General features: G+C 35.5%; 3 protein-coding genes across 3 annotated transcripts; 2 read left to right on the forward strand and 1 right to left on the reverse strand.

Annotated features, from left to right (window-relative positions):
• Window positions 1-1,852: 1,852 nt before the first annotated feature.
• LOC147285020 (uncharacterized) lies at window positions 1,853-2,730 on the forward strand. Its single transcript, XM_086244981.1, has one exon. The coding sequence runs from the start codon at window positions 1,959-1,961 to the stop codon at window positions 2,577-2,579; it is 621 nt and encodes a 206-aa protein (XP_086101107.1). The 5' UTR covers window positions 1,853-1,958; the 3' UTR covers window positions 2,580-2,730.
• A 7,829-nt stretch (window positions 2,731-10,559) lies between these two features.
• LOC147285021 (Plant invertase/pectin methylesterase inhibitor superfamily protein) lies at window positions 10,560-11,623 on the forward strand. Its single transcript, XM_086245085.1, has one exon. The coding sequence runs from the start codon at window positions 10,789-10,791 to the stop codon at window positions 11,398-11,400; it is 612 nt and encodes a 203-aa protein (XP_086101211.1). The 5' UTR covers window positions 10,560-10,788; the 3' UTR covers window positions 11,401-11,623.
• A 2,079-nt stretch (window positions 11,624-13,702) lies between these two features.
• LOC147285022 (uncharacterized) lies at window positions 13,703-16,386 on the reverse strand. The gene is made up of 4 exons (XM_086245761.1): window positions 16,024-16,386; window positions 15,553-15,922; window positions 14,250-15,008; window positions 13,703-14,157 (listed from the first exon to the last, which is right to left on the reverse strand). Exons 1-4 carry the CDS (start codon window positions 16,384-16,386, stop codon window positions 13,703-13,705), a joined length of 1,947 nt encoding a protein of 648 aa, XP_086101887.1.
• Window positions 16,387-19,460: the final 3,074 nt, after the last annotated feature.

The following is a 19,460-nucleotide window of genomic DNA, read 5'->3' on the forward strand; positions in this document are numbered from 1 at the left end:
TAAATCTAATTTATGAAAATTCAATTTAAGATGATATCCCAAATGTAAAATTTAACCTATATTATATATATTATTTGAAACTTATCAGAATTTTGTGAGAAAAGTACAAGGTTAAATTTAAAATTTTCAGTCTAGGTCAAGCCATTTATTTGGGACACACGTACATTCTATTCCATATGGCATTAAATGGGGCATCATAGGCTTCATAGCCATCGAGTTGTGGGCTTGCAGATCCTCTCTCCCTTCTTCACTTTGAGAAAGTAAATATTGGGCCCAGCTGAAATGTTTTGGCCCGAACATATATCACGTGGAACTGTGTAAGGCTTCCATACAGTATGAACCAAGAATTATGACTTGCAAGTTTCCACAATCCACACTCACCAGTTACCTAATTGCTTAAAGACCCATTAATTTTTGTCCCAAAAATATAACACATTAGGCCTGGTAGGGTATATTTTTAATGATTTTTCATGAACTAATTAATGCCACTTGTATAGTTGTATCACGTGTAAGGCCAAAAAACAATTAATGCCACTTGTATCACGTGTAAGGGCTAGACTCTCGATCATCCTTTCCATAACCAATTAACCATGGTATGAAGTATGAACTAAGAATTATGCCTTGCAAGGTTCCACAATCCACACTTACCTAATTGATTATAGGCCCATTAATTAATCTGTTACCTCCCAAGTCATCTTATTTCTATTATTATGACCCTTAGGCCTTCATCATCCAACAACATCTACCAAACCTTCTCCACCTACTCCTAACTCCATCATAAATTATTGATATAATGATGTTGAATCTTTTACGAATTTTTTTAGCATTGATAATTTGATAGTGAGCTTCACACTCTCCGTGACTCACATAAAATGTCATAATTTTAAAAAGTCTCGGTTATATTGTGCATGATTAAGATTGTATTGTGCAAATAAAACATTGATATCACATTTTCATTATAAGTTTTGTTCCAACGTGTGACGTGACCATTTGGTTTGGCTTGTGAGCTCATGGCACGTGCTGAACACCTGAGGTTTTAATCATTTGTGCGTGAGAAATATTTTTTTTTCTTACACGAGGATTTAAGTAAGGTCAAAAGATGCGAGGTGTCAAAGAGAAAAATATAGCACACTACGAAACATATATGAATGCAATATTGACAATGGCATCTTTGCCTTTAAATTCAAGTAAATAAAAGCTTGTGACATATATTGTTTGATGAACAATTTAATGAATATATATATCAATATATATTAGATTTGTAAGTTTGTAAAACAAATTGCAAGCATCATAAAAACCAAAAACAAACTGTGAGCTCCCATGCTAATCCTCCGTTTGCTAGATAATTTATGGCTTAGTTTGACCTTTCTGGCGTTTGTTGTTTTTGTAACTCTTGCTTACAATTATTTAGTTAGAAACAAAATTAAAGAAAAAAAATGCAACCAACAGAAAAAACAGAAATCAAAATTCCAAGGATGAAATTGAGATGACGGTTAAAACCTATGAACCATGTTGTTAAAATTTTAAATTTACAGTTGTTTCATATTTTACTCTACGTTTCTCTATGAATTTCTAGAATAATTTACGAAATTTATATACACCACATTATTTTAGCGGCCAGAAAGAGCAGGGAGGCCCGGTAAGGAACGAAACGAAGACGAACCTTTTCCTGACACGACACGTGTCACGAACTTGTCTTGAAGTGCAAATGCGGTATAAAAATTGGGATACCTTTACAATTCGCATCTTAGCTCTCGATTCTCAGCATCTCTGTCAGATCCATAACTCCCACTTGACGCATCGAACGGCTCACATTCTCTCGCCCTCTCTCAATAAATACTCATCATTCCCACACCCTTCAGTGAGTTCAGTCCTTCACCACCACCTCGTATACTCCTCCATCATCATCCCCAACCTTAAACAACAACAGCACAGATTTTGTTGACACACTTACAACAATGGACGTTGTGTTGGATTCTCCTCTCGAAGCTCTCGCTTTCAATTATGTGAGCTTCGGGCTGTTCACGCTGGTCAACAATTTGTGGACGTGGGTCGCCATCGCCACCGCCGCCACCGCCGCCGTTAGCTTATGGAGTCTCAAGCTCATGTCCGGCGGCGCCGCCTCTTCTTCTCACTTGAAATTGCACTCGCCACCACCTCCCAGCGTCCCCAGCTCAAATGGGTCTCCTCCGCTTCCAGAGATATCGCAACCAGTCACGGCGGACGAGCCGCCGAGATCGGGTCCAGCTACGGTACTTGTGGGTTCGGGTTCGGGTGAATTTGAAGGTGATAGAGTGACAAGACGAGGGATGAAGATTACCCTGTATTACGATGATGAGGACAGTAACGGCGGAGGTGGCGACGATGACGTGGCGGCGGAGGAGGAAACGGAAAGGAGTGGTTGTGGTGGGGAGTGGTGGGAGGGTGTGATGAGGATGAGAATGGGGGAGATGGGTTGGTACAGGTACCAGGACTTGACGGAGCTAAACGGTAACGTCGTTAGATTATGGGACGATTGCAGAGTTGGGGGAAGGTACAGCTCATCATCAAAATCAAAACGCTTTGTCGTTTCATGGTAGTTGAATAGTGAATTAGTATGAACTGGTATAGGCTTTTAGAGGGAGGGGGCTTTGCTTATTGTAATAATAAGCTCTTCGAATTTGTATATACATTTTGTTGGGTTTAAATGACCACTCAATCAATGCAATGCTAATGGTTGCATCTTAATTTCTTCTCTGAATATCGATCTTCTCTTGCTCTTTAGTTCCATTAAACCCAATATTAATTGCTAGGTTTTTTAGTTACATATATATATCCAGCTTATCATAAATTATCTAGAAATTGGATATGCATGTGTGTGCGTGTGTATAAGTAATTGACAAGTGGTTCGATGAGAAGTACGTGTCTTGTCTGCAAATATATATTGATGTTGCTTGGCACTCTGCGATGTTCTATTCCATGCACTAAGCCATCGATCATTACTAAGATGATGGTAATTTAAAACATGGAATTTGCAACTGGAAAGAGCCTTCCGGTGCAGTGCCAATTAATTAAACCTTCTGGACCATAAAATAATGAGATTGGAGACAACGACGGATCCATAAATTTTATCCTGAAAGATCATAATGTAAAATCCGACGGGAGGCGGCAAGTCACAGGTGGGTGGGGGCTAGCAGGCGGCAACTTGCAAATTGCAGGGAGGTGGGGCAGCGGTAGATGGGGCTGGGATAAGAGGTTAGGGTTTGAAAAAATGTGAATTGAGGATAAATGATCAACACTCATCGGGCTCCTATTTATTTCTTTATTCAGTTTTTTTTTTTTAATTACTGACTCCAAAACGACATTGTTGAGCCATGCTTAAAAAAAAATTTGAAAAAAAAAAAAGAGTAAAAAACGCCTCACAACCATTCAGACATTTGGTTGAATAAGTTGTGAGCGTACTTGCAAGTGATTATCCTGGGAGATCAACCCGACGAGTTTGGCAAGGTTTTTCTAGCGGGCATGTGGTTAGGCGACCATCCTTGTCCCTTGGTGGATCCGTCATCCCTAATTGGAGAGACGACATGATCATATTGATTATTTTAGGGTGGATCATTCCCTGACATGATCATATTGATTATTTAAGTAGTATAGTACTAAAGTGGTCGTTGTGTTTGGTGCTACACAATTAATAAAATTTTATCTGACTAGGAGAGCAAATTTGCTCACCACCTCTATTTGATGGTGAGCATTACCATCCTTTTCAAAATACCCCACCTGTCTAACAATGTAACCATGATTAATTACAATAATTATGTGAGATAAAATTATTTATAATTAAAATAACCCAGGAACCCATCCCACCCAACCCAGTAGCCCCACCTACTCCCCTTACCGGCGGCCGGCCGTTCCCCACCGCCGGCGTCGACCACGCATCCATTGAATTATGCAGTCATGGTGAGCACCAAAAGTCCAGGGCATTAACCCATTCCCTTTTCCCTTCTCTTCATTTTTCTCTTTTTTGTTCAACTCTCTTTTTAGCATTTCACTGAAAAATTTGTTCCTTTTATTTTGGGGGGTTTTTGCTACATCAGAACTTGATTTTCAGGTTCATTCAAATTCAAAGTAACCCTTTTCGTTCTATTTGATTGATTTTGTCATATGCGTTTGTTTCAGAAAGCCGCATTTTGGGTTTTAATGGGTTGACTGTTTTTTGAACTCTTCTGATCTTTGGTGCTCACCATCTAGGCTAAAGGACAACATCGTTCAATGAGTTTAGAAGAGGAAAATGGGAAGTTAGGTTTGTGGGACTGGTTGAGATGGAGAAAGGGGAATATGGGGTTGGGGTTGAAATGACTTTGGCGGGTTTATCTGAGAGGGGGATATGGCATGGCTTTGAGGATTGAAAGCTTTTCTGGGTTTGAAACAGAAAAATGAAATTAGAGAAAAAAAGAGATATCAATGGCTTGAGATTGAGAAAGAGAAGGAAAGAGAGGGAGAGATCGAGAGACAGAGAGAGTTCAAGGCTAGAGAGATGAGGGGAGGGGAGGGGTGGGGAGGGCCCTCGGCGCCCGCACCAATAGTTGTGGTCGCCGGGTGTAGCACTGAACGACGATGAGAGGGGAGGTGGCTGGTGGCTGGTGGGTTGTGTGGTTGGGGTCACTGGGATGGGTTGGGAACTTGGGATTCTTAATTTTATCTTTTCATTATATTTTAAATGTATTTATTGTAAAAAAAATTTAAAAAGTAACTATAGTTACCTTATAAGACAGGTGTCTTATTTAGAATGAAGTGGTGATGCTCGAGCAAATTTGTTCTCATCTGACTAGATATGCAATTATAAAATGCTAGGGTTGCCTTGGGAAGGCTGAGACTGTATCATTAACTTTCCAACAAAATTTCTTCACATAATCTTATGAAAATGAGAAAAGCATTGTACATGCGTGGAGGGAGACTGTCAATATATCCCAAATATTACAACAATTAATAATTGTCAATCGATTACAAAAAAGTGTATAAAAAAATAAATAAGACTAATAGATTACAAGCACTAACTATTATTTTAACTTTATAAATTTTAATTAATGTAATAATATTTTATTTATTCAATAATTAAATTTACTTTGGACTCTATTTATTTATTACGAGTATGAAACTCTCTTGTAATTTTAGTGAACAAACTTGAGTCCACTCTAAAACCTCATTTATTCTTATTATATATATCAATGATTGATGTCATCTCAACAAACATATCTCACGACAAAAAACTTAGGCATCGTGATATCGAAGCATTATGTTAACAAGCAATGTGGCACATAGAACTGAGCAGGTTAGATGCCATCATTAGTTCATTACCATTGGCAAAATGGAGAATGAAGAAAATGAATGTTGGATTAGGTTGTGTTTAGTATAATGTTTTTAAATAATTACTCGTATTAAGTTGTTATATATAAAGATGGCTGCTATTTACACACTTTTTTTTTTCTTTTTGCACACTCTTTTATTTTTAAAAAGAAAAATCAATAGGAAATGACACACACACCCCTCTCTTTCCTTCATTCTCTCCTCTCTCCCTTTCTCTGCAAACACAGCCAGCCCCTTCTTCTCCTTCCTCCCCCTCCCCTGCACCCTCCCAGACCCACAACACAGCCAAGCCCGACCCCCCTCCTCCTTCCTCCCCCTGCCGGCCACCCCCTCCTTCTTCCCCTCCCTCCGCAACCCACCTCCTCCTCTTTCTCTCTCCCCGAAATCCAACCCCAGCTTCTTCCCTTCCCCCTACGACCAACCCACCCCGACGACCACCCCTCAACATTTTACCAAAAAAAAAAAAGCAGCTGCAAAATGTTTTGGAAGAGAGAAAGAGGAAGAGAAGGGTCACGGGAGGAGGGGTGGCAAGGGGAGGAAGGAGGAGGAAGGAGGAGGAAGGGCTGGTTGTGTTTGTAGAGAAATGAAGAGAGGAGAGATGAAAGGAAAGAGAAGGGTGTATGTGTCATTTCTTATTGAATTTTTTTTTTAAAGGGTGTGTAAATAGCAACTCTCTATATAAAATGTCTTTCTCTCATTTGAGTCAGACAAAAATTAAGTTAGATATATAATAAGGACTTTAGGCAACATTATGAATGATAATGGAAGAGGTTTGGTAGTCATATATCAAAGATAGACAAGAACGCATTTCTAATTTATTAAGTGATTCCCTATATATGCCACTATGATTCATGATCATGACTAGCCTGTGACCTATACCAATCATAGGCACTCAATATATAGAATAATGAGTTCTTCAATAATACAAATAATGTCTAACATATAAATAAATTTAATAGATTATAGCATAAAAATTGAATCTGTCAAAATTTAAGGGTTAAAAGTATGTTTGTATGTCCATAGCCAATAGCAAATCCAAAAATTTATCTTTGTAAAAGTGTGATAAACAAGATTCATGATTCATTCATAAATTATTCCATTGAGACATTTTATTAAGTAGTTTTTCTCTACTCCTTCAAGAAAAAGCCAAAAAGCTAAAAAGCTAAACAACTAGAGATAATAACCCAAATTTAAAAGGGACAAATTAGCTTTCATGGGTGAATTGACCCCTCCATAATGTATGTAGATTTGCCACTGTATATGTCATAGGTATAGGTGCATGTACCATAAAAGTTTTGAGTTTTCTAGAAAATGAGCGACCATTAATGATAGAATTACAAATCCATATATCAGTTAATTAACTTAATTCTTTCCATACACCAAAATTCACCTTAATTTGCTACTCTTTCTTCTTTGTGTGAATTAATTATTTGCTTGATGGGTTCCAGCTTCCAGGTAAGAGGCTGTAGACAGTAGTACAATTGATAGCTTTGTTGCGCTTCCCACCTAAACAACCCAACAGCCATATATACATGCTACCCTGCTAGCTAATACAACTATACAAGTAGGTCCAGTACAACTAATTGAGTGAGCTTCATGAATACATCACCTGCTTCAGCAATTAAAGCAATTTGGTCACATGCAATAAAAGCTAGTGTACCCCAATTGTAGTACAATTAGGGGTGTGATTTGAATTGGAAAATCCGAATCCGACTGATTTTAATCCGAAATTTTCAATTTTGGAATGTCCGAATTAAATCCGAAATCCGAAATTCAAAAATGTCGAATTCCGAAAATTTTGAAAAAAAATTGGATTAGAATTGTAATGTATTTGTAAATTCTGATCCAATCCGAATTTCGATTCGAAAAATTTCAAAATTTTTCAACGACATTCCAATTCGATATTTCTAAAATTATGTCAATTTATTCCGTATTTATATTTATTTTATATCATTTATTTAGTTTTTTACTATATATTTTATTAATTTGTTATTTATTTCAAATATACACATACATATATATTAAAAAAAATAACTAATACTATTAATATAAACATATGTACATTATAAATATATGTGTATCATAATAATATAAATGCTAACAAAAACACTCACATATTTTGTACGTATAATTACTAATTTTTTGTTTGTTTTTACTAATAACAAAAGGTAATGTGAAGATTCCGATTTTTATCTGAAAATTTCACATTTTTATCCGAAAATTCTGAAAATATAATATTCCGAAAAAATCCAAAAATTTCGAGAAATTCAAAAATTTCGAAAAATTTGAAAATTCCGAATTGGAATGAGATGTTGAAATTTCGATTTTTTAGAATCGAAATTTCATTCCAAAATTTTTTGTATTAGAATTGGAACACTCTTTTTTCAATCTGATCCGTCTAAAACACACCCTTAAGTACAATGCTTGGAATTGAAATGCATGTAGCACTAGAATCAAAGTGTCCATTGGGTCACATGCAGCAGCTTCATTTCCATGAAAGGTTATAGAGACACATCAATGAAGCGGACCATGTATTAAATGGTGGGGACTCCATTACTCCAACTCCTGCTTGTGAAGCCCTTCTTCCCCAATTGGGCCAACACACTGCTTGCAGCTCAGCTTCACGTGGCCACACCTCAAAACGTAATTGCACTGTGGCTTTTTATCAAACACCTTCACTACACACCACAGATTTGGAACTGGGCTGGACTGTTGGAGCTGCATGTGTTACCGTGCTAGCTGCCAAATCTTTTCACAGTTGGTAAAAGAAAGGGTTAAATACAAAAATGAGATATGAACTTTATACTGATTTTTAATTTGGTTTATTAACTTTAAAAAGTATCAATTTGATTTACGAATTTTTTAAGTTATACCAAAACAGTACAAACATTAACTTCTATCGAAAAATTTAACGGTAATTGATCATGTGCACAATAAGTGACCACATTTTCAGAGGTATTTTAGTTCGCTCATCACATTTTCATGTAACCAATTCCGTTAATTTTCGTATGGAAGTTAACGTTTGTACTAATTTGGAGTTTGGTACAACTTGAAAAATTCGTAGATCAAATTAACAATTTTTATAATTAATAGATTAAATTAAGAATAAGTGTAAAATTCATAAACCATTTTTATATATAACCCAAAAAAAAAAAAAATTGGGAAATAGTTTCTACAGTGGGGTAGGCGTGGTAGCCCATTCCAGGCTGCATTTCACAGTTCACATGCATTGTTTCAGAACTTAAAACGATTGTCTTATCAAATGGACGGGCTAATGGGCTCACAAAAGTGCTTTTCTTATTGCCTTTCTCTGCTCATAATAATTCATGTTTGGGGCCCATCTATGCTTGCCAATCAAACTCGATCCCACTCCATCAAAATTGCATGCAAATAAAGGCTCTATGCTTTTGAATGCTAGTTGTGATCATTATAATTGGTCCAGTTTGGTGAAGCACATTAAATCACAAGCCCCTAGCCTCAATTTATAATATACTTCTTGCCTAACCTCCTTGGCATCTTCGGATGATTAAATCGCTATCTATCAATGATTCAAGCTCATATGTTGGATTCTATGTAAAGCGGGCTTAATAGCCATGTTGCCCCCACTGAATTATGACTTATGTATCAAATTGTTCTATAACTTAAAATATTTATTAAATTAAGACATTAAATTTTTTAAACTAGGTCAATTTCTTAGGGTTTAATCTAGATTTCCGTCCCAAAAGTTCATGTGAGGATAAAATAAGGGGGGAACCCATTAAGGGTTCAGTGCGGGCAATTGCCCCCTCTCACAATTGAGTCCATGCATTAAATTTCTCAAATATCCCAACTTTCTCTTTAATGTTTTTCTTAAGTATGTATACAAGGTACTTGATAATATGTCTGAAAGAAGCTAAAACAAAGACTGTTAAGAATATTTGAGAGTTTTTTACTCTTAAGAAAAAATTATATGAAAGCTTCCTCTTATTTCAAATCCATAAAAAAAATTTATGGGTGCGCCACTAGATAAAATAGACAATTTGTGCCCAAATCCTTACATGACTAAGATGCGGTTTGACTATACCAAGATTTGTCTCATTTTTTGAAAACTAGAGTACTAAAATGAACAAAATTTGATCGAATTGGAATAAACCAATGAGACCCATTTAGGGCTTTGGAAGTGAATTGTCAATTTTACCCTCACACGAAGGGGGTGTGATACCTTTTGGATAGAAATGTGGATGAAATCCTAGGAAATTAGTCTATATTAACCTACTTTAAAAAATTTAATGCATTAATGTACCAAATTTCTAATTTGAGAAGCCTGACATACATGTCATAGTTGAGGGAACAAAATAAGTTAAATAACTATCTACCCTTTAAAAAGTTAACCCCTTATTTTACAACAAGAGAGTTTTCATTGTTGTGTCTCATCACATATTGAAAGGTCACCTTATTGAAACATATTTTGGGCACACAAGGCCATTAGAGATGAGCATAGGGCCGCACCATCATACATGTTAATTTGCAGATTTGGTTCATGAAAGACTGATGGGCCCACCTATTTATTGTGGTAGCTAGCCATGCTGTTGTAGCTTTTACGCGGTGCATTTATTTTGAGGATTTGCTTTGTCCTCATTCCTCAACACTTTGCCAAAGTATCCACATATGGGGGGGGCGCATGGCAATTAGATTTTGACCAAAAACGAAATGACAATTAGACTACCTCAGAAACAGTCCTATTTCTGAATTAATAGTTACCAAGGGTTATCCATGAAAACAAAGATGATGGATGATGCCATTAAATTATTGTTCCCAAAATAGTATAGAGCTTGGTGATGAATCTGTACTTCGACAGGAGGAGTTAAAATTATTATCATCTCATCTTATCATCTATGTATATCTTCAACCAGAGATTTATGAAGGAAAGAGACTGTGATAACAAGTAATGACAAACAACATTAAAATAAAAAACATGGCCTATGTCTTTAGGTTTGTCTTTTCCAGCAAAAATATAGAAAAAATGAAACATGCGAATAAAAAATTAATATATAAATCCAAATGAGGTAAACGGTTAACCTGTGATTAGAAGATTCATTAAGGAAGCATTCGCACATCCAAAATACATATAAGAGTATAAGACTCGAGTTTCTTGTTGATAAGAAGATCTCAGTAATCGATTATTGTCTCCATTTTTTCGATTCCAATTGATGTTGTAGTATTTGGTTTATTTCGAAAATCATATATTTAATAGTATTACACCTAGGCAAGCAGTTGGTTACCCTCTTAAACAACACGCCTCCCTATAAAGCCAGCCCACTTCTTCTCATTGGCGCACCATTCTAGCAACCCACAAATTATTAATACAATTATCAGACACTCCAACACGAACACACACTCTCCACTCCACTCCACTCCACTCCTCTATACCTCAGATCTTCACCCCCTGAACAGCATCCCAAAACGATGCGTTTCCTACTCTCTCTGCTCCCTTTCCTCCTCATCTCCTTACCCTACTCCGCCGCCGCACACAAACACGACCACAAAAACACAACCACCTCATCATCCTCACATCTCGTCCGTACATCTTGCAGCCACGCCAGCTACCCAAACCTCTGCATCCGGACCCTGTCCACCTACGCGGGCCCCGCCAAGACCCCACGCGACCTTGCCCAGGCCGCTGTGACCGTGAGCCTCACTCGCGCCCGCAGCGTCTCCGACTACCTCGCCCACGTCTCCAACGAGGGGTTCACGAAACGGCAGCGTTCGGCCGTCAGCGACTGCGTGGAGCAGATTTCGGACTCCGTGGACGAGCTGAGCCGGACGCTGGCGGAGCTGCAACACCTCCGCGGCGAGACGTTCCGGTGGCAGATGAGCAATGCCCAGACCTGGGTCAGCGCGGCACTCACAAATGACGACACGTGTCTCGATGGCTTTGATCAGGGGAAGGTCGATGGGAAGGTTAAGTCGGATGTGAAGCGCAAGATTACGAATGCTGCTCGGATTACCAGTAACGCGCTCTACCTGATCAATCGTCTTGATGACGGTAGTCGTGGACGGCCCAGATCTAGACCTTGAATGACGGTGGTGCTCATGATGATGATAGACGGTCCTGATTCTGTTTCACTTAATATGCTACTGTTGTTAACTTGTTATTTGTAGCGTACTAGCGTGTTTCTACGTTTTACTTTTTTTTTTTTTTTTTTTTTTCTCCTATCAGGTTGTACTTGTACGGTTGTACCTATGATCTTTTCATGTCCAATACTATAATGCTACATAACTCTTCTTAGTTTGCGAATCATGTGGTAATTTTTATGTAAAACTAACAAAGTAAAATAAAAGAGCATAACACAATCAAAGAAGGTAAAAGAGTAAATTTATAGGCATCAAAATGAATTTCAAATCAGACAAAAAGAAAGAATCTCAAATAAATTACTTCACAATCTTATATATGAAATAAAGTGTGCCCAAAATTCGTCACAAATATGCAAACACAATTAGCTTTACGAAGAGGGTGGGCATTCTGCATTGGATATTGCATGTTAACATGCAACTGCTAAATCTAGTCTATTTTTTGCTTTATACCACTTTTAAGGCATATTTGTCAATGAGTTGAATTTTAAAGGAATGTACTCGATCCATATTTTATAGACTTTTGTATATTTTTTTAAAATGATTGTAAGACTTTCGTAAAATTTAGGTATATTATATTGATTTTTATAGACTCCATGTAGACTCTATAGAATTTGATATTGAGTCTAATGAAATTTGTTAGATTTTTGTCATTGATAGACTTTTATTAACTTAATATGAAATCCTATGGCTGCTATTTAGTCCAAACTTGGCATAAGATTTTTTTTTATATATAGAGAATTTGCATGCAGTACAATATTCTCAATTAATAATTTCCCAACAATTGAGAAAGAGCTACCCAAACATATTATGCAATATGCTTAGTTGCACTCATGCTAATTTCACTGTTTACAAACAAGCTCGTTAAAGTAATGAGACCCTCCTATTGTCATATAATTAATTAAGCAACCTCTTTCTTCCTAGCATTTTAGACCAAATTTTCATAATTTAATCAAACACTATTATTTTGATTGACTTTGATACCCCTTAAAGCTTAGATGAAATGATGAATCATCACCTTTAGATAAACAAAAAGACAAATTCAAATTGGGGAGCAATTTATAGAGAGGGAGAGTAGAAGTTAAAAGGGAGAGATAAAAGTTTTAAATGTGGCATCTTTAGAGAGAGAGACCGACAAAATTCTATAGGCATAGCTATGTCGACAAGTTTAGAGCACTGAGAGTATCAACTTTAATTATGGTTTTTAAAGTGAGATGATAATAAAAAGGGTGAATAACTAAAAAGGGCGCCATTATTCAAATTTTGTTATCAGTTCGCCAACACATTTTTTACGATTAACTAAAAATTAGAAATTAAAATAATTTATTAATATACTCAACAAATTTTCTCAAATTACCTTTTCTAAAACTTAACACCATCTCCACCACCACCCAACACCATAATTAACCACTACTACCACTATCACTACCACCACCTAATATTAAGTATTTTATTTATATACCTACTCCTCCTCTTACTCCTAATTTTTTTTCCTTTTCTTTATTGCAAATGCATATAAAAAAGTTTGAAAAAAAATTAAGGACCCGTTTGGTATTCTATTAAATTTTTTTTTTTCAAAAATTAAGATTTATTTTTTTAAATGTGAGTTTTCAAAATTAATTTTTAAAATTTGAAAACTTGTTTAGTATGAAATTTGAAAACAATTTTTAAATTTTAAAAATGATGACAACTAATAAAGAATGAAGTGTAAAAAAAAAAAAGATGTTTTATAATTTTTTTTTTAAAGACATATTTTAAAATTTTTTCTAAGAACTGTTTTTAAAAATTATCTATCAAACACGTTTTCTTTACTAAAACTTGTTTTTTTATTTAAAAAAAAATAAAAAAAATTTTGAATAGAATACCAAATAGCCTAAGGGTCCGTTTGGCACTGCTTCTTAGGAAGCGCTTTTGTGTTGTAGCGCTTTTGCCAGTAGCACTTCTTACTGGTAGCACTTTTATACATAAGCAGTTTGTCGTTTGGCTATTAACATAGAAGTACTTTTATACTGTACAAAAGTGTTTTTGTTGACGTTTGGTTGCCTAAAGAAAAAGTGCTTTTATTTTATTTTTTAAATTCTTTATCATCATAAATAAAAACAATTGAATGAAAATATATTAAATAAAAATTTAAGATTTCTAAAATAAAAATAAAAGATAATACGTTAAAAATTATAACAAATCAAATTGTAAAACGATTGTTGAAAGAAAATGAATTTGCTAATGACAATGAAATTTATCACTAGTATCAACCCGACATAAGATGATTTGCAATCCTCTCGCGTTCGTCATTCATCTCCCTCCCATGAGTTAAATTATGTTGTTCACCTTCTTCTCTTCTAATTGATCCCTCATCTTCCGGAGGAAGTAGGTCATCATCATCATCATACGGTCTAAACTCCAAATCTGTCATGGAATGAATTCTAATGAAGTTGTGAATCGCCATCGAAGCAACAACAATTTGTACTTGTTTTTCCAAAGAAAAATTATGAATTTGGCGTATCATTCTCCAACGATTTTTCCAAACACCAAATGTCCTTTCAATTGTGCATCGTAGCGATGAATGTCTATGATTAAAGATTTCTTTTTTTCCTCTTGGTTGACTTCCACGTTGAAAATCAGGAAGATGATATCGCTCACCTTTATAAGGTCCTAAATATCCTTTTATCTGTGGATAACCAGCATCAACTAGATAGTATTTACCTAAAAAAAAAAGAGAAAAAAAAATGATTATATTTTGTCAACTTAGAAATAAGCAATATTTTTAACTTAAATTTAAGTTAATATTTACTAACCTGTAGGTGGATGAGGAAATTTCAAATTTGGCCTTCTTAAGGCCTCTACAAATATACGTGCATCATGAGCAGCGCCTTCCCATCCAGCCCATGCAAATGTAAAACACATATTAAAGTCACATACAGCCATAACATTTTGTGTAGGGATGCCTTTTCTACCAATATAAGGTATTTGCCTTTCTCTAAGTACAATAACGGGTATATGTGTCTCGTCAATTGCCCCAATACAATCTTTGAAGTATGGCCAATATCGATTATTTTCTTTAATTTTATCTGGAACTCTCATAAATTGTGGATCACGTGGACTTATGATATCGATAGCCATGCGAGAAATCGCATCTAATACTATCCTAAACCACCTAGACACAGTCTTTCCCGAGTGTTGGAACCTCTCTTGCACCATCCTATTAGTAAATCCATGGCCAATTATGATAAGAAACATGGCTAATGCCTCCACTGCTGGTATTTCTCCACCTTCTTTCAAGCCATATTTATCTATAAGGGTCCCTAACAATTCTTTAAACACTTGTTTTTCCATCCTAAATTGTTCATAGCACCTTATCTCATGACCATTTAAAACCTCCATTACCCATTTATATCCAGTATGAGAAGAAGTCCTGCATGGTTCTTTATCAACGTATTTAATCCATTCAGAAACAGCTACAATGCATGTAAGAGATACCAATTGATAAAATTCATCATCGCTCTCATCTGTAGAAGCGTGTGTATCATCACTATCACTGTTGCTAGAACTCACATCTGTAAAAATGAAAAATATTATTTGAAAAAATGTCAATTATCATTTACAGTCTACAAATGCTTTCCTACACACTTAGAAGGTGGAAACATTAAACACTTATAATAAACAAATCATCAATCACAAAGCATAATCATATAGCACGTACACAAAACTAAAATCACATAAAAATATCTCATAGTCATCATTATAAATTTTATCATCCAAATAAAAATTATTGTTCAACAGAATCCATCATCTAATAACTGGACCAAAATAAATGACAGAAGTAAATAACACATTAATCCTTAAGAAAAATGACATTAATAAACTAAAAGGTGAGGCACATTAAAGTTTCTTGTTTTTCAGCCACATAATTTGTCGATCTGATTGCTTTAATGCAACAAACATCTCTCTATTCTTTCTTTCAGTTAAGATATCTGCTGCTTTTATAAAAAGCTCTCCATCATTAACAATTTCAGTCATCCCGTCAACAACTTCCATCACTTCCTCAATGCTACAACCAGGCTTGTCTTTGTTTCTAGAGGTGCTACTCCGATTTGCTACTGCATTCATAAGAGCATCTAAATTGCTTTGACACCTTAACTCCAATTGAAGGTTTCTTATAGTCTCTTTTCCTTTTTTTCTCATTATCATGTGTAGTAGTCTCAGCATTTAGGGAAAAAGTGTTTGTTTCAACTATATTCTCAAGTCCATTATTAAACTCTATAGCATTCTCTTGGTCATCTTGACCATCTACCATAACCTTGTCAATTCGTTCTCCCAAAATTTGATCATTGTCAACATCATGTGCCCCTAAACCTTGCGAGGATGCCCAAGCACATTCACCTGTAACAACAATATCTTTAAACAAAATGTCTAATTGATCAGCATTCCTCAATCCATTTTTTCGAAATTTTCCGGCATCAGGATTCTCCTACAATAATATGAACTAAAATTAATAAAATTCATGCAAAACTATAAATTAAGTATTTGGTTTAAGAACTAATTTAGTTGTAACAAAGATAACAAATTCACCTTTAATTTTTTGTCCCACCATTCGTCAGTAGCCTTGATAGTTTGCTTCACATGATCCCACCCTAAGCCAGTCTCTTTTCCAACCAAAGATATCCATATTTGCCATTCTTTCTTGAGAGCAGTCCATTTGTTCTTGAGTTGTTTAAAGGTGTAGGTCCTTTGAGTAAGATCATTAAATTTTTTAATAACATTTTTCCATCCAAGCTTACTAAAATGACCACATTTGCGATTTCCAGCTAATGTCTCATCAACACAAATTTTGACAAATGCATCAACAGCAGCATCATCCCAATGTGCCTTTCCATGTTTCTCATTTTCTTCCATAGATTCATCTTGTGATGGCTTAACCATATTCTTAGACATTTCTATTTAGCAAGAAAAACAAATGAAGAAAAATTTCAAAGAAGTCACCAACATATGCACACAAGACAAGACAAGATAAAATTGCAATGTTTCAAAGAAGTCACCAAATTGCAATGTTTGTTCTTATCTAGATCCAGTGAAGCTTTCCCAAGATAAAATGTTTTATTGGAATTTATAGAGAAAATAAGTTTCATTTGTAGGTGTATATAAAGCAGGATGTAGGAACTTACTTGTAATGTTCTTTGGAAGTTATGTAATTAACTTGCTGCATGTAATCCCCCAGGCCAAGTTTCCTATGAGAAAAAATCCCTAAAATGAAGAGTAACAAATAAGAAAGTAAAATTCCAGCACTTATGGTAATTAAAAAAAAAAATATCAACAGTTAAATAATATATTTCATTGTCCAAATTAACAAAGCTATAGATCATATATAGCATCCTCAAAAGCATTAGCACTGTACTTTCATAGACAACTATATAATATTAAGAGCATTTACAACCCTTTAACAAATGATATTTTGACTCTACAGCCCAATCCTGTAATATATTGATTGAAAGTTGACACTCCATTGAGGAGTAATTTTAGTCCCCTGTTAGAATGCATTTACCACAACCTGAATTCTAGCTTCTTTCTAACTTCTAACACCCCACTAAGGAATAACTTTTGATAGCATATCTGCATCTTTTTCCTCTAAAGCAAGACACCTAAGCCATTTAATTATGCATGGTCAAATAAGTAAGAAGAATGTGAAAATCTGTGATATCCACCTTGATCTTTCTATTACCATCATCAACTCCTAGCTAGCTTTAAGCATAATTTTAACCCAAGAGTTAAATAGAATAAATGAATGAATAGTCTATGATCAAACTGCTAGGACAAACATACAGAAATGATGATGAACCAAAGCATGCAGGAATTCACATCCATATGCAAATATATATTCACGGGGGATCAAAGGACAACACAAAAGGATGGGTTGCTAAGAGTGGTTTTCTTTCTTTTGGTCCAAGGTTGCCAACCCCAAGGTCTGCATAGACTATTTATTCATTCTATTGATCTCTTAAACCATGTTTTTCTTTCTCCTGGGTTGTGTATATTTGTTAATATCCATACAATACTAGTAATAATAAATATAGAATTAGGACATGCTCTGACTTTGATTGACATCTCTACATTTCTTCCTATTTTCCGAGGGTTGAGATGGCAATCAAAGAGAAAATTTGTTTGGCTCTTATTCTCAATGTTCACCACTAAATATATGGGTATTACTTGACACTCATTGTACTGGATGGCTGACCGACCCAGTACCCAAGATATAGGCAATTCATTACCCAAGCAAAGTTGACCCAAAAAACTCATTTAGAACTCAATAGAAAGTATACAAACCCATTCAAAAAGGACAGAAATTTTGGAATGAAAAAAGCATAAATAGAATGAGAGGTTGAAAGCCTAATCTCATACCTTAAAAAAGGAACCAAGCAACACCCCCTTTCAGAAAGTGATGACAAAATCTAAAAGAAATTCTTGAAGATGGAGAGATATTGACATGAGAGGGATGGAGATCGGCACCGAGAGAAAAGCCTGAAGGCAACTGCAATTTTTTTCTTATATGAGAGAAAAGGTTTTCATGGAACATGATGGGCCTTTGGCCTTTTGTTTTTTTCCCGCGAAACTGGAATGCTTCCCTCGTAAAAAAAAATAAAGAGGGTTTTTGCTGGGGTTTTGATATATGAGGGTTATTTGGGCATTTGTTCAAGTAAATAGGGATATATTTGGAAGCTTGAAAAATTCATTAAAACCAGCCCAAGTGCTTCCCGTGTTTTTTATTAGCAGCACTTCTAGAAGGAAGCACCTCCCATGTGCTTCTTTCAAAACCACTTTAAGTGCTTATTTAATTGGTTTAAAGCACTTCTCTTGTTTTTGCCAAACACCATTTTTTTTAAAAATAAGTGCTTTTATTATTTTAAAAGCGCTTTTGGCCCTAGAAGCAGTGCCAAACGAGCCCTAAGAAACCCAACCCTTCCTTCGCCACTGCCGCTGCTGCTTCGACCCGAACCCAAATCCAAGCTAAGAAGGAAGAGCTCGGACAACTAATGGGCACTCACTACTGCGACCTCATCGACTCTGTCGACTCCATCGTCCTCATGAAGCGGTCCTGGAACTCCATCTCCCAAAACTTGTTGTCCGTTTCTCCTCCGCCTCCGATTCTGATTCTAACATCCCCTCCTCCCCCACGACCCGACCCGACCCGACCCAAGTGTGCATCTACGAAATTGTCTGTCGGGTCAAGTACCTGGTGGATACCCTGGAGAACATCTGGTCGGGGCTGCCTCGAAAGGAATAGAATGAGAGAGAGAGAGAGAGGTGAAGGATTGCCGCTTGCAGGCCAGGTGACGAGATGGAGGGGTGGGGGAGGGAGGCTGGGGTGTGGTGATGGGACGATATGGCTTTTTTTTAATTTTTAATTAGAAAAAACTGGTGCTGGGTGGTTGGATATAGAAATTATGTTCTGAATTGTTTTTTGTTTTTGTTTTTTTAATAATAACTAGTATGTCTTTGTTGGTTAGTTTATATTAAGGTAAAATAAGGAATTATATGTTTTTTTGTTGGGGCTATTAATGAATTAGTTGGATCTAAATAGCGGCACCTAAATAAAAATATCCAACTAGTAGGTTGTTAAAGAAATGCAAATACCATTTTAAAAAAAATTTAAAAAATTTGAAATCCTTTCAAATCGAGATGGGAAAGTTGGAGAATTGTTGATTTGATATAGTATAATTTATAGTTGAAAGTCCATAAAAGTCTATCATTTAATAAATTCCTTATAAATCAATGACTTTTTATAAACTCTCTGAAAGTCTGAACTGAATTGAATATCATTAGACTTTTATAAACTTTTATAAACTTTTAAAAAGTATAGATTGAATATTACCAAACTTTGACAAACTCTTTAAAAATTTGAATTGAATACCACTAGACTTTTAATTCCATCAAAATCATTTAAAATTTTAATTGAATACACCCCTTTAATATGATTTGCACTAAACTTGATATGGTAATCCAAATATCAATGA

This window comes from Dryas octopetala, chromosome 5, assembly GCF_963921425.1.
Source record: "Dryas octopetala chromosome 5, drDryOcto1.1, whole genome shotgun sequence".
Classification (NCBI taxonomy): Eukaryota; Viridiplantae; Streptophyta; class Magnoliopsida; order Rosales; family Rosaceae; genus Dryas; species Dryas octopetala.